At 41.3% G+C, this 23,797-nt stretch overlaps 1 protein-coding gene across 1 annotated transcript in view; it reads right to left on the reverse strand.

Moving 5' to 3' along the window:
* LOC124623094 (esterase FE4-like) overlaps positions 1–23,797 on the reverse strand; it is a 136,248-nt gene that overhangs the window by 86,279 nt on the left and 26,172 nt on the right. The window contains exon 3 of the mRNA XM_047148888.1: positions 1,788–1,938. Within this exon, the coding sequence (XP_047004844.1) occupies positions 1,788–1,938 (151 nt within the window). The remainder of the gene's footprint in view (positions 1–1,787; positions 1,939–23,797) is intronic.

Below are 23,797 nucleotides of genomic sequence, written 5' to 3' on the forward strand. Positions count from 1 at the left end.
TTCCACTCTAAGTCCATTTCACTGAAAAGTTTGTTCACTTTTTGAAAAATGCTCCCACTCATAATGTGTATCATTAATAGCATACAAAATAAATCTTTGTTCACACTCTCAGATACCGACAGCTGTGCGAAATTTGCAGCATTAATCAATTCATTCATTTAATTTTTAAATTTCAAACATCCTTTCTCTTTCACTATGCATTGCTCACTTAGTGGTCATTGCCAGTTTCCAAAATATGTTTACATAAAGCATCAACTGTCAGGAAATTCTATTAATTTCATTTGCAAATTTTTTACCCAGAACTATTCCACTCATTCTTACTGCCATTTGTAACATAACATCTACACTGACAATATTTGGTTTCTTAGTCTTTGTGATTATGTCAGAAGCCTCATATGATGCTATTTAGTGCTTCTTAGCAATCAGTGTATGGGATTTGACAGACTTGTCTTGGACAAATTTATCTTGCAATATTAGTTCAAAAAGGTAAACAGGTTTACTGGAACAGAAATAATATTTTGTAGCTAGATGTGATATTAATTTTGCAGTTTTCAAGTTTTCATTCACTAAGCATCAATAAAAACTTAAGCACACAGGTATGTAATCAGTATGGCATTTCCATAAATTGAAGTGAATGTGCATAATGCAGAAATGTTTCATTAATTTTTTCCATTTGAAGTCATAATATCCATTGTTTTATCTGTTTACATATCCCTGCTGTAGCTGGATGCTCCTGGTGCTTCATGATCTATTGATTCAGTGTTATCTGTTATCTTCATCTCTAATAGGTTTAACCATTTATCCAAGGCTAAAAGTTTTGGATTTTTTTTCTTCTTTGTTCTAAAATGATGCCTGCCAGTAATTTGCCACAATTTTCTCTTGCAGTTCCAACTTTGTACATCAAAGTGTGATATAAAAATTGGACTATGTTACTGCATACAAAATTCTGTATATTATGGACTAAATTTTTTGTAGATGAGGACTGTGGCTGAAACAAAGTGACTTGCTAGATCATCATAAACAACAGGTCACAAATTGTTTTTAACCATTACACACAAATAACATTAACTTGCAACACATCTAAGCCTTGAGTGTGATCATTGGAACCTGACGGATGTTACTTGTTTGCCAGAAGATAAACATTGCCCAAAGTAGTGGCTATAGAGTGGCCAATAACCACAACAAGCAAATTTGAACATTTATTGTTACTGATTACATTGACTGTTTACAATATAATGTGAAAAACTGTAACCAGTGGGTATAATCAGCTACTGATTACAGTTATTCATCTTTTATTGCACAGTAAACAATGTTAGCACTGTTGTCAAAAGTGAATGAAACTGTCACAAGATAGTAAAATTTTCCACTATTTTGAAGAAATTTGCCAGACTTGTGATTCCACCCTTGTACCATTTTCCTCCTGCTTTCACACAGTATTCTGGACTTAAACACTGATGACTCACATTATACAAATAAAACTTCGTATTCGTGGTTGGTTGTTTTTGGGACACACTGGCCAAACAGCAAGGTCATTGGTCCCATCGGTTAGGGAAGGATGGGGAAGGAAGTTGGCTTTGCCCTTTCAAAGGAAACATCCCAGCATTTACCTGAAAAGATTTAGGGAAATCATGAAATGGGAAGTCATGGAAAACCCAATCAGGATGGCCAGATGCAGGTTTGAACCATCGTCCTCCTCAATGCAAGTCCAGTGTGCTAACCACCGTGCCACCTCACTCGGTTTATATTCATAGATAAATTGTTAATTGAGTAGTACAGTGAATACTTACCCAAAACTCCAAGACGATAATTTATAGTAACTACAACAACCCCACTCTCAACGAAGTAATCAGGGCCATACGCAGACCCAGACCCACTAGTGAAACAACCTCCATGTATGTAAACCATTACTGGTTTAAGAGTAGAGTTTCCCAAAGGCAGCTGAAAATGAAAAATTCTAGTACATTATATAAACTCTTAAGCATATCATGTTTCCATATCTACATCATATATCTGATGATTTAAACATAATTAATTTTACATAATTACTGATTACATTGTATTGGTTAATAGATAATATATTTACAACAAAAATGGAAAAAGTACATATAAAATGGAAAAAGTACATATTTAATATAGCAATTATCATTGTAGTAGTAGGTTAAATAATACATAGGTACACTCACAGATTAAATTCAAGTTTTAATTCTATCACAGAAATTGAGATTCCATGTTTTGTCTATGCCAAACTTTGTGACATGGATGGTGTAGCAATGACAACCAATATACTACATTTCTGAAATATATGAGTAGGCTACTTTAATTTGGTTTATTTGTATCACCGCTTTATGTGCTTCACTCGGTTCCTTGTATGGAAGTAAAATGATAAATCTTCTGGTCTAATTATTGTGGATGTATGACACAATAACCTGTTAGTTCCTATGACATTACTAATTGTAATGGTATTATATTAATGCCTCATACCTTCGCTGAACTCAGATTCATCACTATTTTGTGAAACTCAGGCCACAAAACTTATTGTCATAGCTATTTGACTTTCACTGTTGGATAAAGGGTTACTCTACACTTTTCTGTGCATTGCAGTTTTCAGGTGTATGCGTCCATGTTGCATCTGCATGTTTTACAGTGTTATGTACCTACCTTCAATTAGGGTACTGTCTTGGTATTTTCTAATCAATTGGAATTTAGTAAATATCTATGAGGATTCATCAACAATTCATTCATTTATCTGCATGTCCTGTGCACCTTGATTTCATTTTTATCGTAGTCTGATCTATTCATAGAGTTTTCTTTCTATTCTAGTAATGTTCAACATCCATGTCTCCAGAACCAACTCAATGCCATAAGAAAAATTATTGTACACTTTCTGTTTCAGACAAATAAGAAACTTGGTTATCAAAAACCTGTTTAGTTACCAAGAACACTCAATCCTATCTTTAATATTTGATTCCTTGGTTCAGACATTCCACCAGTACAACACCAGATGCAAATGTTTGTGTTTCATATGTACCTCAAACAGTTTTCTGTCCATGCGAGAATAATTGATCACTTTTGCATTGTAATGTACAGGGTTTAGGAAACAAAATAAATCATTTTCAATCATTTATCACAGGACTGTCTACACATGTAGTAAGAGCTACAGAACACCAGAAAACAGTGGACAACATTTTATACTGCAAATTAGAATGCTACAACCTAGATATGTTCTACTGTAGAACACATAATAAAGATGGTGGTGTTGCCATGAAAATGTAAGTTCATAATCACCACAGAAAAAGTGCTATGGGGAAACAATTTCTGTATTGACAAAGATTTCGAAATTGCAGTTCTTAAACTCGCATTTTGTACTGTTCCTTTCTATGTCATAGATGTACGTGGAGCCCCCTGTGGAAATTTTGATGCTTTTCTGAAATCACTTGATGGAGTTTTAAGTAAATTAATGTCAGGTTGTAGAAGTGTAAATCTTGTCATATTGAGAGATCTGAAAATCAACACTTTACTTGATAGTCAGGAAAGCAAACGTTTTACAGATTATATCCTGTCTTATGGGGGCAAAGATCTTCTTTGATTAGTACCCACCAGAATAACAAACACACATAGTAGTTCAATTGATCATGTTATCACAAATTATGACCATATCATCTCAACAGACATCGTAAATGGTCATCTCTCAGATCATTTAGGTCAAACACTAGTGCTAAAATGTAATACCAAATTCAAACCAAGAAAAATGTATGAGCACAGGCAAATACCATCTGCAAACAACATTGCTACACTATATCATAGTTTAACCTTTAACTAGATGGGTGGGGTCTCAGCAGACCCCACGCTACATTTTTTGTTTATAATTTCCATTGTTGGCACACTACAGACTCATCATTGTAGATATTCTCAGTGTGCCACTGATGCTTGCAGTAGGTGGACGTGCACCGTGCTCTCGCAACAGTAAGTGCCTGTTTTTCATTGTTGAGGTACCTGTAGACCAGACACTTGCTTTTACGCAGTATTTATTTACAGTATGCTAATACAGTAATTTCCTCTTATTTCAGTATATGTGCAACAATGACTCGCTTTCTTTGTGATGAAGATATTGCATGACTGTTGGAAGAAGGCACTGACACAGAAGGTGAAGACACAGAACGAAATGACCCATACGAAGATGTTGATGACATCAGTGATCATGATTCGATACACAGTGAACACCTTTCTGGTTCAGAGATGGAGCTAAGTGAAGGCTCTTCTTCTAGTGAAGAAGATGAAGAAAGCTTAGGGAACTATTTTTATGGTAAGAACAGATTCCAATGGAGTAAATCTGCCCCACATTCATCTCGTGTATGATAGCACACTATTGTACGAGAACGGGCGGGACTGAAAGGACCTGCTGCTTGTAAATGTGAAATGTCGCCTGTAGAGCTGTAGAGAGTTGGGAACTATTATTTACTGATGATGTGGTAGAGACTATCATCCACTGTGCCATCTAAAAACTCGAGGACAAATATTCACCTCCATTATTACGGCCATATTATGCCAACAACATTGATTGCTGTGAGTTACAAGCTTAACTTGGATTACTTCTGTTTACGTTGATATTCAAGTCAAATCATGAAAGTGTTAGATCACTATGGGTGAAAGATTTTACTGGAAGAGACATTTTTTGAGGTGTAGTGGGGATAAACACATTTTTATTCATTCATTTCAATGTAACCCTTGATGACATCAGCACACGAGAAGGAAGAAAATCTGCAGATAAACTGGCTTTGATACGAGGAATTTTTGAAAAGTTTATTAGCAATTGTAGCATGAACTATTCTTGTTCAGAATATTTATGTGTTAATGAAATGTTGGTAAAATTTCGAGGAAGGTGCTCGTTCAGAATATTTATCAAAAGTAAACCTGGAAACTACGGCCTGAAAATACAGTGTATTTGTGATGCGAAAACTAGTTACTTATGTAATGTGTTTATATACTCTGGAAAACCACTTCCCCAAAGAAATATCCCTTTCGCAGTGCCAACACAGGATATGCTAAAACTTGCAGAGTCATTTTATGGAACTAATAGAAATATCACTGGAGACAGTTGGTTTACGTCTGTTGAGTTAGTAGATGAATTATTGAAATGAGGACTAACATACTTGGGTACTGTATGAAAAAAGAAACAAGATATTCCTCATCAGTTTTTACCTGATAAAAGAAGACCCACTGAATCATCATTATTTGGATTTGTTTGGGAGAAGACCTTGGTATCATTTGTTCCAAAGAAGTATAAAAGTTTAATTTTACTATCTTCCATGCATCACGAAGTGTCAGTAAATCAACAATTGAAGAAACCTGCAATTATAGACTTTTACAATTCCACTAAGGGAGGAGTTGATGCCTTGGATTTGAAATGCTCAAATTACTCTTGCTCACACAGAACAAGAAGATGGCCAAACACAATCTTTGCTGCAGTGCTGAATATTTCTCTTGCTAATGGATATGTTCTTTGGGTCGGTTCTAATCCAAATAAAAAAGTCAGCAGAAGGGAATACATAAAGTCCACTGCAATGAGTCTTGTAAAGCCATACGTTTACAGGAGATTAGAAAATAACCCAAATCTGGCCAAAGATATATGGGGAATTATGTGGAAATTGGTTGGCAGAGAGCAAATGTTTTCAAAACCTAATGCAGATGAGCCTGGTCCTAGTGCTTCTAAACAGCAAAGGTGTTATATTTGCCCATTATCGAAAGATAAAAAGAGCTCTCTAACATGTAACACTTGCAAACAATGTATTTGTAAGCCTCATTCAAAGGTAATCAATTTTTGTTTGTTCTATGAAGCCAAAGGAAATGAATGATTTTGTAGGCACATAATGTAGTGTCATTTTTTTATCTTGTTAGTTTTTTCTGTTTTATAATTTTTATTTGATTTTATGCTCCCATTCTGTACAAAATAAAAAAATTTAGTTAGAAGTTAGTATTTGTTGATTTTTATGTCATTTTAACTGAACTATACAAAGAGAAAACCAAAATGATATGTTTTTGTAAATGGCTTAAAGTTTCTGATAAGAACGATTAATATAAGCACAATAAATGATGGAAATAATAAATACATTGTCTTTTATTATGTAAATATAAAAATATCCTAGTTTTTTCAGTAAGCACACCTAAACACTGTTGGGGTACTTCTAGACCCCACACGCGACTGTACATTACCAGAAACAGCGCGTGTACTTGAAGGTTAAGCCAGGAATCAGGAGAATCAGTTATTACTGCCATTGGGGTCAACAATAAATGGAACATGTTCACAGAAATTCTGACTGAGAATTAAATAGAGACAAGCCATTACAAAAAGTGAGTCTACAGAAAAATCAACTTTTAAAATCAAAACCTGTGCCACTAGATTTTAAAACGAAAGATCTGAAAGAAAAAATGGAAAACATGTATAACTTACACAGACTGACTAACTGAAGAGTTACATAAAGAATTCTACAAGCATTACAAATATAAGTACCACAAACAAGTCAGGAGATTAAAAGCAGAAAGAATCAGCCAACAGATATGACATTCAGTTAATGTTTCAGACTTGCTGTTGTAAATAAAATCAGAAACAATAAATCAAACTAAAATTAATAATGTACAATTCAATTAACTGTGACTAATGATATCTCTGATCCCCTTCTGGTTAGCAATATTTTTAATAATTACTTCATAGATACTGTTGAAAATGATGTGTCTATGAAACAGGATATACAGCACACTTTTGAGTCCAGTAACAAACAGAACTGTGGTACACTACCTGCAATCAGGGGGACTGGGTGTTGTGTTGTCCTAATCATCATCATTTCATCCCCATTGATGCTCAAGTCACCACAGTGGCGTCAAATCGGTCAAATCGAAATGTCACATGACATTTACTACACACAATGGGTGAAATAAAGCATTTGCATCACTACAGACCCATTTTCCTAATTTCAACTCACAGCAAACTGATAGAGAAAATAATATTAAAAAATCCTCGATCATTACACCAATGCTGGCATATTAGGTGTCTTCCAGCATAGTTTCATGACGTCAAAGTATCATGTCAACAGCAGTACAATTTGTCCGTCGTGGACTTGAAAAAATTAATGAAAACTCCCAAGCAGCAGGAATATTCCTGGACCCCTGAAGAGCTTTTAATAGAGTAAATCATGACATGCTCTTATCAGAAACTGCAAATATTGGTGTAAATGGAAACGCATGCAATTGCTAGAAACATATTTAAAGGATAGACAGCAGTTCATGGAGATTATATACTTTAATAGAGAAGTACAGGAGAGGAGAAGGTGAAGTATAAGAAATACACATTTTGGTGTCCTTCAGGGCTCCTTTTTAGGTCCGGTCCCATTTATATACTATGCAAATGATTTCCCAAGTTCTCTTCACAATAAGCAATTGATCACTACGTATGCAGACACTACACCTGATGTCTGCTGTGCAGACAGTGAGACCAGCATAGCTGAAGGTATACATAACTTTATTAAAAACACAAGAGCTCACTTTGAAAGAGACAACCTAAAAGTAAACACAGAAAAAACTAATATTAGTCATTTTAAACCAAGTGTTCCAAGTAGACAAAATATTGTGATTGATGAAATTCTACCAAAAACCTGTACAGATTGTAAATTCTTGTGTTTATGCATAGATGATTGACTTTCATGGAAGCAACAATCTGAATAAAAAAAAGAAGACCCAGTTTATGTGTATTAAGAAGATTATCACCATATCTTAATTCTGAAACCCTAAGGATTGTATATTATGGATTAGTGTACCCTTCCTTGTCTTGTGGAATGGTATGTGGGGTGAGACAAGCAAAACTAATATGAAAAGGGTTTTCATACTGCAGAAGTGAGCCTTGAGGATCATAGGAAAAGTAAAACCAGGAACTTCTTGCAAATCCCTATTTATTAGACCCAATATTCTCACAGTTTATGCCACGTATATACTAGAAACTATAAGTCTAGTGAAAGAAGACACTAAGATCACAAAAAGAAACCTGGATGTTCAGCACTATGAAACAAGGAATAAAAAAGACTTTCATATGGTTAACAGAATATTCACTTTAACAATGAAAAGCCTCTATGTCAAAGGAGCTGTTTTTAATAATTTATTACCAAATGAATTTAAGATTTTGACAGGGGATACTTTTAAAAAGCAAATCGAGCAGTGGCTTATCCAAAAATGCCCTTACAACTGGAATTTATCATGAATTATATTGTAATAAGAAATGACGTAAACTAAAAAAACTGTAATTGTAAAAACTTTATACTCATTTGAAAATGCTCATGCATAAAAAATTACTTGTTAAGAGCAATAAAATGAAACTGAAATTTATCTACGATAATGATCAAAGCAGATGAAATGAATTAAAACTTGGGCTGTGGCTGCTAGGCAGAAATGCTAAGAAACTGAAATTGTTTATTTATTTTCACTGTTGTTTTATCTCACTGTTGCAACAAAAAGGGATGGGGAGGGGGGTTAGAAAGGAAGATTAGGGTTTGTAATTTACGTTTTCCTGAGATAGGAAATTCTGAAAATTTTTCAGTTATTCAGACAGATGGTATCATACAGAAAGCACAATATTGTGGCAAGCTGATTTCTTGACATCTTCAGGTGCTCCTGATGACTGTCTGTCTGCTGATGTGCACCATCTTTATATCCTCGTGCCCCTCCCACAGCCTCCAGCCAGTCAGCTCAAGGCCTGGTCCATGGTGAGGGAAGCATGACATTGGGGCTCTGTTCAATGTCTTCAATTGCATTGCTGCACATATTTCTCTGCCAGCATCATGATAATATGTCTTTGTCCACTTCAGTTACCATGATGAGATTGTATTTCAACACATATTGCTGCCGTGCTTTGACAATACACTCGGCTAGGTGCCAGGCCTTGCTTAATTGTGCTGCTATTTTTATTTATAAGTTTGTCTTGTAGTTGTATCTCTACAGCCTCAACCGCTTTTAGAATGCATTCCTATAGCTTGTTGGACTTTTGTAACAACTTGGTGCTGAAGCGGGAACGTGTTGTATCTCCGCTTACAGTCACTCACGTGCAGTGAACCGGCTTTATCGCCGTGCCCATGCACTATGCTCAAGGGAGAGGCTTTGTGGCAATAAACGACCAAAGCGGTTTCTGGACAGGACACATTTATTTTTCCTACCGTTACAATAAATGACAAATAACCTTCTTCGCTGCATACACCGCAAGCAACTCTCGGTCATAAGCGCTCCAAGCACGTTGCGAATCAGAAAGCTTTTTAGAGAAAAAACTGAGAGGCTGCCAACTCCCGCCGACGCGCTGTTGTAATGCCGCGCCGATGGCGGCCTGACTGGCGTCCACGACTACAGCTAAGTCCACGTCATGTACCGGGTGCGCGAGCAGCATCGCATCCATGAGATTCCTTTTTGAGTCTATGGAGCTCTGCTCCATTGTGTCTGTCCAATTCACGAGGGTCTTTCCTTTTGAGGTAGGACCTTGTAACGCCTTAGTCAGCGGCTCTTGCATGGCTGCGGCGTTGGGCAGGTGTCGACGATAAAAGTTCAACATGCCGAGGTAACGTCATAATTCTTTGTGCGTCTGCGGACGCGGCATGTTCAGTATTGCCTTCACTTTCTCCAGTAGCGGTGTTGATCCGGTGCGCGTAATTAAATGGCCGAGGAACTCGATTTCCGTCACACCGAACTCGCATTTAGCGGGGTTAATAACGATGTCGGCTTCACTCAGGCGCTGAAAGACGGTCGTTAAGTGGTGGCGGTGGAGTTCAGGCGACTTGGAATACAGTAGGATGTCGTCGAGGTACACGAAGCAAAATGGCAAGCCTCGCAAGACCCCGTCCAGGAACCGCTGCCAAGTCTGGGCAGCATTCCGAAGACTGAAAGTCATAAACAGGCTTTCGAAAAGCCCAAAGGGCATTACGATGGCTGTTTTTTCGATGTCTTCGGGCGCCACCGGAATTTGGGTGTACGCCTTTGCGCAGTCAATCTTGCTGAACACCACACAGCCCGCCAAGGCGTAGCTGAAGTCTTGAAGGTGTGGGACTGGGTATTGGTCCGGCACCGTTCGCAAATTAAGGGCAAGATAGTCCCCACACGGGCGCCACGAATTGTCTTTTTTGGGCACTAAATGCAACGCCGATGACCATGGGCTGCTCGATGGTTGCACGATGCCTTGCCGCACCATGGCCTCGAACTCTGCCTTTGCTGCTGCGAGTCTGTGCAGCGCGAGTCGACATGGGCTACACGATGTGGGGGGTCCGGGTGTGGTTATTATGTGGTGCACCGTCGAATGTTTGATGTCTCTCGGTGCACTGGCTGGGCGAGTGAGGTCGGGGAATTGCTCAAGAATGTCAGCGTGTGGTCCGGGGCACTTCACGGGTTTAACGCTGTAGTATGCAGCCTGCCGGCGTACGGTCCGGGGCACTTCACGGGTTTAATGCTGTAGTATGCAGCCTGCCGGCGCTATCTTTAAATTCGTTGTGGCATTGATGATCTGGCCATTTGTGATGTCGGCTAGCAGCCTGTAGTGGCCGAGAAAGTCTGTGCCCAGGATCGGCTCATTGACGTCGGCCACGGTAAAAGTCCACGAGAATGTGCGCTGTAGGCCTAGATCTATATTGCGGCTGTGTGTGCAGTAAGTTTTAATAGCGGAATTGTTCGCCGCTGTAAGGCAGAGTGCCTTGGCGTTTCGGTGTGAGCAAGGAGCGCGGCACCTGGTTGCTTCGTTGCGGAAGCGGGCGTGGTACCAGCAGTAGCCACTTTGTGCGTCCTGTGACGTCGGCGGGGTACCATTGGAGCGGCTGTTGCTGCGTTGCCGGCTGCGCGAGCTGCACTGCCTGTCGCCCGGTCTGCTGCCACTGTGGTGCATGCTGCTCTCTTGCTGCGAGCGCGCCAACCGGTCGACTTGCGTCGAGAGAGCTGCCACCTGTGCGGTCAAGTTTTGCACTAGCTGGTGCAGGTCGGCATCCGATGCGGGTGCGGGAGGCACTTGCCGCCACGGAGGTGGGGGGACGGAGTCGTAAGCTGCCGCAGCCGCGGTGCTAGGCGCCGCTGTCAGTGCGTCGTGCACCCTGTCGGCCAAGTTAGCGATGGAGTCCAGCTGCATCTCCGTCTGTGCGGCTATCACTGTCTGCACCTGTGCTGGGAGGCTGCGCACCCAGATAGTGCGTAACAGCGAATCTGGCACCGTATCAGACTGCGCGAGGCTCCGCAAGTGGCGCACAAACTGCGAGGGCCTTCGATCGCCGCATTCCTCTTGCCGCAGCAGTTGGTGCACTCGCTGTTCCTCTGACGACGAAATCAGCCGGATCAGCTCTTCCTTGAGCCGTTTGTAGCTTGACTGCGTCAGCGGGGCAGTGATTATATCCCGCACTTGGGCCGCATAGTTCTGGTCCAGCTGGCTCACTACGTGCCCAAATTTCGCCAGGTCGTAGGTCACGTGGTTGCTCATAAATACCACCTCAACCTAGCTGAACCACATTACAGGGTCGCACGGCCAAAAGGGAGGCAGCCTGATCAATGCTCGTCCAGCACTTGTCGGCGTTCCGGCGGTCGTAGGAGGCGTCGGTGTGGCGGGGATTTGCGCGCCAACATTGTCCTGAGCTGTCTGTGGCTGAACGGCGTCCACACATGTAGTCCGTGCCTGTAGCTCACTCTCTAGCCTCGTGTTGCGAGCGAGCAGTTCTTCGACGGTCTTTTGCAACTCCTCTAGTGTCGCCATCTTAGTTCAGAGTCGAATCCTCCTACAAGAGGAAAGTACACAGCGGAAATAAAACGACAAGGGAAACACACGAAAAAAAATAACACTAAGCGGTCCACGATCAAAACATATGCGCACAAAAACAATACAAAAAAAAGTTAGTTAAAAAAATTTTTTACTACAGAGCACTGTTCGGCGTGGGCGTATACGCGCAAGCCTACTCGCGGTTCCACGTCTCTCGTACCGACGAACGTTCGTCACCACGTGTTTTTTTAGCCTCAGATCACGTCGGGGTCACCAGTGAAGCAGGAACGTGTTGTATCTCCGCTTACAGTCACTCACGTGCAGTGAACCGGCTTTATCGCCGCGCCCACGCACTATGCTCAAGGGAGAGGCTTTGTGGCAATAAACGACCAAAGCGGTTTCGGGACAGGACACATTTATTTTTCCTACCATTACAATAAATGACAAATAACCTTCTTCGCTAATGTCCGTCTATACAGGTTCGATGCACTGGCGGCACGGCTCGATCACAGATCCCGGAGGGTGTACACTCCTGTGACGAGCCGTGGCGCGACCACGTGGACCGAGCAGGACAAAAGGCCGCGTCACACAATATTCTGCTCCTGGCGCTACCGGAGGCGCCGTAACGTCCGCAAAGGAGCGGAAGACACTTTAACGGCGACTGCACTTACGACCGCGCGTACGCGTTTATGACGGAGTCACGTTGACTCGATGCATGTGGTCCGCGGCAGAAGAACTGGGAGACGTGTGTCGCGTCACGTCGACTAGCTTGCACTGGCTGCCTGCCTCGTTCCCGTGCGGTCTGGTGTGCCACGCACCATTGCCGAAATTCTGCAAAATGGTACAGCTGCCCCTACTTGTGTCGGCAGTGCCGTAGTTCAGCCCTACGTGCATTGATGGTGCTGCCACCACAGTGCCATTGCAATTCATGTCATGTGCACAAGAGTTTCAGTGCTCTGCCACAGTGGTCTTTGATGGCTTGTCATTTATGCTCAGTCCATCTCTCCTGTATATGAGAGTTGTATCAAAAATACAGCCTTGAGGGAAGGTGCTAGGCTAAATCAGACAACAGTACCATGCACAGTGGTTCATTCACTATCAAGCTCGCCCATCAGCTATTCACTACTTTGCTCAGTGTTGGTTTGGCAGCCATCTGAGATGGATATGTTGATCGCTGGTCCTGCCAAGTACGAGGTTCGACCAGTACTCTGGTTTCTTCATGAAAGGAAGTTACCACTGATGGAGATTCATTGGCAACTGACTGAGGTTTATGCTGAAGAGTGCATGTTTGTTCAGCACATCCGCAAATGGTGCAGGGCTTTTGCTGAGGGTCATACGGAAGTTCATGATAAAGAATGGAGTGGAAGACTGCCAACTTTGGATGTGATTGTCCAGAAGATCAACAGTGAGTTGCTCAGAGATAGGAGGGTCACTGTCCGTGAACTTGTTGAATGCATTCCTGAAGCTTCCCATGGCACAATTGAAAGAACAGAAATGTTGGGTTATCATGAGGTGGGCCCGGATGCTGACTGGCAGGCACAAGGAAAAATGCCTTGACTATGCTCAGAAGTTCCTTCAAAAATGTGAGGGAGGAGGCAACAAGGAGAAGTTGTTGGACTCTGTCATCATTGGAGATGAAACGTGGGTGTTTCATTACACCCCACAAAACAAAACACCAATCTTGTCAGTGGTGTCAATCTGATTCACCGACACCGAAAAAATCCAAGCAAATGCTGTCAGCTGGAAAGGTTATCGTGACTATGTTTTGGGATTGTAAGGGGGTACTCCTCATTGATTTCATGCAACCTGGGATGACAATAAACTCAGATAGATATTATGAAACATTGACCAAACTCCGACGAGCAATCCAGAATCACCGGAGAGGGCGACTGACAGAGGGAGTAGTACTTCTTCATGACAATGCTCGACCCCACATCACTCGTCAATCACAGGAGCTTTTGAAGAAATTTAGGTGGACTGTAATGTCCCGTTCCCCATTTAGCATGGACGTAGCCCCAAGGGATTATCACCTCTTCCCCAAATTAAAGGAACACTTAGGTTGCAAAAGCTTCAAGAGCTATGATGAAGTCCAATCAGAGGTCACACGCTTCCTCAGTGGGTTGGTGTGGAGACTTCTTTGACTTAGGAATACAAAAGCTGGAGCACTGTCTTCAAAAGTGCGTCAAAAAAATGGAGACTATGTTGAAAAATAGAGAAAAGTGAAAGCTTTTCAATGATGTATAAATTAATAACAATAAAAAATATCTTATATTTGTAGAAAATATGGGAACCTTACTTTTGGTACAACCCTCATACATTCTCCAGTAGTAGCAAGGGATGGAGTAGACTCAGGATTTCTGAGTCCTATCTCATCCTTGACCAACCCAGAAAAGGCTTTTGTCTTGTCTGGTGGATGGAACATGCACTTGACATTATGTTTCTGAAACATTATATTGGGTCTTGTTGATGTATTCCTGATGTATGAGATAGTCGCCATTGCAACTGGTTTGCTTCATTGTCAGCAGGTTGTGGTACCAGCATCATGATCTTTGGGCACAATGTATCTGTTATATGGAACATGGCCTCTACACACTGCAATTCAGCTGCTAGCCTGTCACAGTCAAAGGTTTCACATGCTCTGTGTACTAGCATGGTTAACACATCTCGTTGTGAAGGACCATGACAGCTGGAAGCATGCAAGTACAAGTCTGTGTGCATCAGTTTACAATAGTTACTGTCTCATAGTGTGCCACTGGGATTCACATGTTGAGCATTTTCAGAAATGGAAATTGATTATTTTCTTCTACATCTGTCATGAATTTGATGTCCTGATGCAGAAAATCCAGGTCTTGCATGAAGTCTTCTAAGTGATGTCATCTATGCTGCCAGATTACAATCATAACATCTACATATCTAAAAATTCATGATGGCTTATGGACTACTGACTCCAAGGCTTCCTCTTCAAAAGCTGCCATAAATATATTGGCCACCACTGGTGACAATGGGCAGCTAAATGCTTCTCTGACCCAAACTTTTCTCCTACAAGGCTTATGAACTCTCTTGGCAGTACCCTTGTAAAGAGAAACACCACGTCACAGGTCACTATAAGGCCTTGACCTGGCTGGAAGGTCTAGAGCTGCTGGCTAAAATGTGCTGAATTTTGTTCGTGGTGCTAGCATTTGCCCACAAAAGGGCCGAGCATTGCTGTCAGGTGCTTTTACTAATGCATATATTGCTGCATCAGTGTTGCTATCAACTGAATGGATTGACATTCTTTTCTTCTGGAGTTTGGACAGTCTGTAAAATCTAGGCAGCACAGCTGCTCAAGTATGAAGTTTCTTCTCCATCTTGTTAAGTTGGAAGTGCACTGGAGAAGCTTGATGGTTCTCTTCTTTACTCAGTTGGTAGAATCATCTTCAATTCTCATGTAGGCATTATCCTGTATAGGTCACACATTTTTGCTGGTATATTTGACATGGAAACAGGCCCATGCAATTCCCTATGTCTGCAGGGGGGATGATTGTTTCACAGTCTTCTTGGAGCTGCTCAAGTGCTTTTCTCTCTTCCTTGGAAATGTTTGGCTTCAGTGGAATAGCCCCAGTAAGTGTAAGGCATACATCACTAGGTATTTCCTCTGCAGCATCTTACTGAAGTGCAAGAGCAACCTGTTCGACTGTGCTGATAAATTCTGCTTTATTTGGGGTCTTTAGTGCCAATGTAACGTTCCACTCTTTCCTTGAACAGATAAAGCAGCGTCATCAATTATTTTCTGTGTACAATCAATTACAGTTCTCTGAGATCCTTCTTGCAGTGGTTTAGCCATAGGGCATTCATATTTAGCAGCATGTATGCAAGTGGTCAGCTGCCATGCTCTGCTGGTTTGAGACCAGCTAACTGCATCTATCCACTCCCATGGGTCATGGGGAAGTGTCAACTCCAACTGCAAATGGAATGTGAAGAGTTCTCTTGAGGTGTTATTGAATATGCATCCAGAGCACCAGATCCTCTCCCAGACTAGGGCAAGGTTGGCTCTTCTGGTGATTTGGCTGGTGGCTGGATTTCTGATGTGGTGAATGACCTTCACAAAGATGGTAGTATTCAGCTCTCTCAGCAACTCAACACAAAGAAAAGAGATGGCAGAAGTCAATCCATTCTGTCCCAAAGATTATCAAGCTTCTCAATTTTGCTGAGCACCTCCTGCCCTTAGAGGTACTTGATGTGTGATTTTAGGTTTTCCTAGCATAGGAAAATTTGAATATTTCTCAGGTATTCAGCCAGGTGTCATTGTCTATAAGGCACAATAATTTAGTAAGCTGACTTCTTGCTTTCTATAAGCATTCCTGATGAATAGGTGGCAGTTTTATATCCCTTCACCAAGCCTGCTGCCTGCAGCCAGCCAGCTCTGGGCACTGACCTTATATAACAGTGGGGGGAAGTAAACATCAGGGTTCAATACAATGTCCTCAGTTACAGGACCCTGGTCTCTGCCTATATGGCATCATCCTCAACAACTGCCATGATAGGGGTGGATTTCCATATAGATTGCCACTGTGCTTTGGCTATGCTTGTGGCTGAGTCCCACACCTTGCTTAATTGCATACTATTGCTTTTAGTTATTAGTTCATAGTGTAGCCCAACCTCTACAGCAGAGGCATGCACCAAGCCTGTGCAGCCTGCCCAGGACCACAGCCTGGGAAGCCTTTACTCACACTACCCACTCAACTGGTCAAGCCACACCAAGGCCCACCACCTGTACGGTGCCCCACCAGAACCAGAGTCTGTCCAGACAGCCATGTGGCTCGGCTGCTCAACAAGTCATGCCTGTTAGGTGTTATACTGTTATGGGCACAAAGCAAAATCTCTCTGGTCCATTTTCAAGCAGTTTTTTACTTTGCACAGTATTTACCAACACAGTACTTCATATCCAGTCTTATATTAAAATAACTGAAGGCTGTAAAATCAGCAACATCGTGGTTACTTAAACATCCACTACTGCTTTAATTGCTAAATCAGCCTATTCTTATGTGCATGAGAAAAAGCTCTGTACCTTAAAATGCAGTGAAAATAGTTTGTTCTGAAAATGGTTGTCCTCCTAATTAGTAAATTTTTGTAATACTAACCTATGTATTTAAAAGTTTTTATTGACTCTCATGGATGTAAGATGGTTATATCAGAGCAGAACTGTTCTCATATGGTGTGACATTTGTCTTTATTGTACCAGGTGTACCTTTCTCTAGGCAAAATGTGCTTATGACTGTGGCTTGTTTGTCAAACATTTTATTAAAAATCAGCAGTTTAAATTTATTTCTTCAGGGTTCAAACATAAACCTGTGTAAAGTATAAGATCATATTGAATCATCCATTGAAAACCATACAGTTTATAATCTGTCTAAATTCCAATCACATTGAGTGCCTCAATACCTTTCATGATTTCCTATCTTACTTCTGATGAAAATATCAAGAAGATTAAGGGAGATTTGAAGGGATATGGAAAAATTTCAAAGACTATTTTCCTGCTCTATCTTGTAATAACAACTGGATTTGCAATCACTAGAAAAAAGACAAGAATTTTGGAATCCACATGAAGTGTAAATTGAAACAAGCAGCTACTTGAAACTTCCAGTGACTAAGTTACAGAAAATAAATCGTTGTTGCTGATAAGTTTCTGGTTAATCTTAAAGGCCAAGTTTCCATTGCTAGCAGAAAAAGTGGTGCATGTTTATTACCACATATCTGTGTGAAAAGCTTTCCCTTTCTTACATGCATATAAAAACTAATTCCAGAAACAAACTTCACAGTGGAAGCAATCTGAGATTGTCTTTACCTTCTGTGGATCCTCATTTCAAAATTATGTCACATGCAAAGCAAGCAGATCCTCCTCAATAAATTCTGAGGAAGGGTTGAGCCAGTTAATTCCATAATGAAAATTTGTAGATTAGCAGAAAAGTTCGACATACCATCATCAGGCCTTTTGATGTGGTACAGGTGAAATGTAAAACTATATAGAAGCATTAGGGCTTAAACCATTTGCATTGAATTCAGTTACTTCCACGTTGCAATATGTACTTTTTTGTTTTACATCCATTATTTTCCTTTGCGTGTTATTTTTCTTTGTAAACAATGAAGTACACTCTGCTCCTAGCACATCAAACCTTCACAATTCTCAAATGAGTGCAGATGATTTATAAAGCAGTTCCACACATGTATGACCAGGCAGTCCCATCTTTACAGACTGCCTGTCTTCTTGGTGCACCGAGCCCTGTTGGCACCCGTACCGGAACAAGTCATGGGCCTTGAAAGCGCATTGCGGCTTGTGTACTCCATTGCTGGTACACTTGAGATTGACCACATGTGGTGTAAGCAACAGGATGGATCAGTCGGCCATAGCCAGGCTTGGGTGAGTGAATGTGGCCTGATGCACAATTCAGCTCTACAGCCTCTTTTATTACACAATCCCAGAATTTGTTGGAGTGTTAGATGATGCTGTCACAATTCATGACAATTATATGGGAGATGCAGTGCTCTGCCACAGTGGACTTTGTCAGACGTTCATTGTGCGTGTGGCATTTTTACTTAGTGCATCTCTCCTCTGCCATCTAGATAGTACGGCCACATAAATATTACTGCACTGCAAGGAATGCAGGAGATTCCTGGTTTCCAGAATCCTATGTCATCTCTGACTGAATCCAATAAGACTTTTTTCTTTACTGGTAAGTGGAACACTCAGTTGATATTATGTTTCTGGGATATTCTTCCAGGTTTTACTGATGTGTTCCAGACATGTGTGGTAATTGCCATAACAACAGAAGTCTCTTCATCCTGAGCACACTGTGGCTTCAGCTTCTTTGGTCCTAGAGCACATTGGCTATGGCAGCTGTTGTAACCGTTCATCTGGAATGCGGCCTATAGATGTTGCAATTTGGCTGTCAGATTGTCATGGTATAAGATTTCATGTGATATGTGGACTAGTGTGCTTAACACACCTTATTGAGAAGGGCATGACAGGTGAAGGCATGCTAGTACAAATATATATGTGTTGGTTTACAGTAGACACTCTTTCCTAATGTACCATCTAGTTGTCACTTGATGAGCACATCCAGAAATGGAAGTTGAGTATTGTTTTCTATCTCCATCATTAATTTGATGTTGAGGTGCAACAGTTTCAGGCACTGCACTAAGTCTTGAAGGTTATGTTGTCCATGCAGTCAGATTATGAATATATCGTCCACATATCACATCTGTAGTAAATTCCATTGAACAGAAAATATGTTGACATAAAAACATGTCCTACAAGACTTCTTGCAACACCTGAGTTTGCTGCATCAGACCAGAAAACTCATGACAGAGACAGAAAAAAACTACTTTCATTTCCAGATGCATTTGTCAAGTCTGCAGATGGCATAACAGGACACAGCATCTACTGTAAACTGACACATACAGATTTGACTTGCATGTCTCCAGTTGCCATGCACCTACACAATGAGAAGGTGTCCTAAGCACACTAGTGCACAGAGCTTGAATAATCTTGGACTATGACAGTATGGCAGCTGAACTGTAGCACCTACAGGCTGTTTGTGAGTGAAAAGCTATGGAAACTGTCAGACACAATGTGCCCTAAGACCAAAGAAGCTGATGATGAAGGGAAATCTATTATATTTGTAATCATCTTATATGTTGGGAACACATCTGCAAAAATCAGAAGAACATTCCAGGAACATAACATGAAGCGCATGTTCTGCCCACTAACTAAAATGAAAGACTTCTTAGGATCAATCAAGAATGATCTAGAACCTCAGAGACCAGGAGTTTATCACATCACAGCCAATGAAGTCCACTGATGTGGAGAACTGCAATTCCCACATACATGTTATGAATTACAATGGCACCAAGTTGTCAGACTAATAAAAAGACTAATAAATAAAGTCAAAGGCTTTCAATTACACAACGCTTGGACCCAGCCTTGAGCATGGTTCAAAACACAGTGGCAATCTGTGTGTAAATCCATTACTGTCATGGGAATTGGCAAGGATGAGGAAGCATTTTTGCCATACCAGCAGAACGCTTGAGGTGCCCACTGCAATGTGACTGAGGACATTGGACTGAGCCATGGTATCACACTTTCCCCACCACTATACCACAATTATGCTCATAGCCTGCTGGCCAGAGGCTGCAGGCGTGGGTCAGAGGATGCCAAGGTAGTGCCCAGCAAACGATAATCAATCATCAGGAGCTCCAGAAGATGGCAAGAAGTGAGCTTTCTAAAGTATAAAGGTTTCTGGACGTTGTAGCCTGGCTGAATAGCTGAGAAATATTAAAAAAAAGATTTGGGTTTAACATTCAGTTGACACTGAGGTCACTACTCACAATGTGTGATCTTTGTACAGGTGCATGTGAACCTCCATGTTGTGGCTGCATGTGAAGCAGGGCATGGGTGGTCCATTTCTCAGGGGGTGAAGACACAGATGTACATGATTGGCCATGCCATAAGCATTCTTAGTATGAGGCTTCACTGGACCATTCTCACAAAGATTGTAGGGTATGAATCACCAGGTTGAGAATTTGTAATGTGATAGGGCTAGCAGATTGCAAGTCCTGCACTGTACTTGACTTCTGTTGTTAGAGAGGGTTGTTTGAAACCAGCAAATTGTACAACATGACTTGGCCACACAGCTGTTGCAGTCTTTCAAGAGGGAGCACATGTTGTGTCCTCTGTGAAGAAACCATCCTGGCATTTCTCTGATTTTAAGAAATCATTCCATCACTTGGCCCAAGTGGTTTAGGAAAACCAAAGAAAACCTAAATTTTTATGATCAGATGAGAATTTGAAATGCTTTCCTCCTGAATGTGAGTTCAGTCTCTCATCTGCTGTGCTGCCTTCTGCCTCCAAGAAGATCTGTGCATAATCATGTGGATACATATGTATTGCATAGATAATCATCCCTTTTTGAAACAGACCTCCTCATTTGGCTTTTATTTATATCTATTTTAGTTCATTTTATTGATCCTGTAGGAACTCAGGTACGGTCAGGTGAAAGTGATATGACATGGATCCATACATTAGAGTTCACTACATTATTTACATGACATATATACACCATTGTGGATTAAATGTACTAACGTAACACAGGTTGTGTCAAGAATAAACTGGCAGAGAATGTCTAGATTATCCACTCAGAGCCACTCAATAGTCAGAGTCTCACTGGTCAAGTCCCCATGGAGGGGAGTGTCTAGGGTATCCACTCAGGGCCACTCAATAGTCAGAGTCTTACTGATCAAGTCCCCATGAAGGCCCCTCCCCTCGCCCCTCTCTCCAGCACAGGATAAGGAGAGAAGAGGATTTGAATATCATTGTGATCATCTTTGCACAGGTGCACGTGGACCTCCATGTCGTGGCTTCCTGTGAGGCAGGGCATGGGTGGTCCATTTCTCAGGGGGTGAAGACACAGATGTACATGATTGGCCATGCCATAAGCATTCTTAGTATGAGGCTTCATTGGACCATTCTCACAAAGATTGTAGGGTATGAATCACCAGGTTGAGAATTTGTAATGTGATAGGGCTGGCAGATCGCAAGTCCTGCACTGTACTTGTCTTCTGTTGTGAGAGAGGGTTGTTTGAAACCAGCAAATTGTACAACATGACTTGGTCACACAGCTGTTGCAGTCTTTCAAGAGGGAGCACATGTTGTGAAAATGGCTTGTTAAGTGTAACAAGTCACCCACTAAATGTTGGCGGATTCATGGTGTGTTGTTAAAATGTCTTGCTTAATGCAATGACATGTTATCCAGGCAGCACAAGCACTGCAGTATGACAACATTGCAGGTGAGCACCTTGGGTAGCAGGCTGCACAGAATGGTGGTGAAGTGTACACCACCATTGGCATTTGTGCACAGAAGAGCCAAAACCCAAGTGGAACCAGGATAGAAACATGGTGAGAGGTGCAGTAAGATCAGTGTCCACTGTGCGACAAATGTTTGTGTTATCGGGCAGCCACTGTAGGGAAGTGTTGTCCCTTCATGAGGCAGAGGTCAGCCAAGTCGTGCTGTCTCAGTAGCATTCAGATAGAGGCATAATTTCATGGCTGACTTTCTTGATATGGAGGGAATGCCAACTTCTTCATCAGCTGTCAGGCAAAATCATGATATCTCGGCCAGCTGGGATGGCATGACTATGAGGATTTCTTGACCGGTCAAGGGCAGCTAAATTGATGTGAGTTTGGGTTCCTACCATCAGGAGGCCAGTGGACATTGCAGCAAGGCAAGATGGTTGCCATTATTGATGGCATCAGCTATACATTGGTGATTGTACAAAATACAGAGCATCCCACATAACACAGGGTGTACCAGTTAATCATCTCTAGTCGAGCTGCTTGTGAAGTAGCCTGGATGCCCGTGGCCACCACTTCCAGTACCTCTTATAAAAAGGTAACTGCATTTTTTTAACGTTACTATTATCTATCCTTTTTTAATTATATTATTGTTACTTGAATCTCATGCATGAGACGTACTGATTTTATGTGCGAAGGTCACTCCAAAAGAAATCCATCTTTTATTCTACATGTTCGAAAGTTTTACAGTGTGTAGATACAGCCTTTACGAACAATATTTTCATTTCTCCACATAATTTCCATCCCTCTCAACTGCCTTATGCCATCTTGGAACCAGCACCTGTATACCCACACGGTAAAATTCTGGACCAACCTGTTGGAGCCACTGTTTGGCAGCGTGCACAAGGCAGTCATTGTCTTCAAACCTTGTTCCACAAAGAGAGTCTTTCAGTTTCCCAAAGAGATGATAGTCACATGGAGCCAGGTCAGGACTGTAAGGCAGGTGTTTCAGTGTTGTCCATCCAAGTTTTGTGATTGCTTCCATGGTTTTTTGACTGACATGTGGCCATGCATTGCTGTGCAACAGCAAAACATCCTGCTTTTGCCGATGTGGTCGAACACAACTCAGTCGAGCTTGAAGTTTCTTCAGTGTCATCACATATGCATCAGAATTTATGGTGGTTCCACTTGGCATGATGTCCACAAGCAAGAGTCCTTAAGAATCGAAAAACACTGTAGCCATAACTTTTCCAGTAGAAGGTGTGGTTTTGAATTTTTTTTTTTTTTCTTGGGTGAATTAACATTATGCCACTCCATTGATTGCCTCTTTGTCTCTTGTGAAAAACGATGGAGCTATGTTTCATCACCTGTCACAACGAAAACTGTATTTTTACAAAAATAGTGTGCATTTCTTTTGGACTGACCCTTGTAGGATACCCTGTAGTAGGGTAGAAAATAATGTCCAAGCACTGTGCAGTTGGTTGAAAGGCACAATTGTGAAAATGTTTGCTGTCTGGATACAGCTTGGTTAAATCTGTAATACTGATAATAACAAGCTGTCTAACTAGTTGTCTTCATCCAGCATTGTTAACAACACCTCTTACCTGAATTTAAATCCTATGGAGAGTGTTGAATGCGCCATTGGGAGCACCAAACATATCAGTAATATATCCCAAATAAGTCATTTCTTGCACATTGATGGAGGGTGGAAAGCCATAGATGCCCTGGGTGGTCAGTTCACTACACAGCTGTGGTGTTGTTTCAGATTTGAACATAGTCTGATGTATTGCACGCTGATGTTCTACGTTGTAGTATGACATGTGAAACAGGGATGCAGGAAAATCAGTGTCATTTTGTGTGAAATGTGTAGGGGTGGGGTGCAATAATGGCTGCATTGTTGTCACACAGTAATCAGCTTGATAGGAAAATGAGAAAATATGGCATGATGTGGTAGTCATTGGTCACCATTATAGGAATCTGGGTACAGACAGGTGAGATACAGTATGACATGGATCCACTACTTTATTTAAATAATATACATTAAATAAATAAATTAATGTACACTGTTTCTGACCAAACATCCTAACATAACACAAATCAAGCACAGTTTAAACAAGCAGAGAGTATCTACTCAGTGCACTTGATGGAGATGTTATGATGGGGAGTCTTGATGGTCAAGTCCCCACAATCCTTAGGAGTAGCATAAACTGATTCAGGAA

This window comes from Schistocerca americana, chromosome 1 (genome assembly GCF_021461395.2).
Source record: "Schistocerca americana isolate TAMUIC-IGC-003095 chromosome 1, iqSchAmer2.1, whole genome shotgun sequence".
NCBI classification, from domain to species: Eukaryota; Metazoa; Arthropoda; class Insecta; order Orthoptera; family Acrididae; genus Schistocerca; species Schistocerca americana.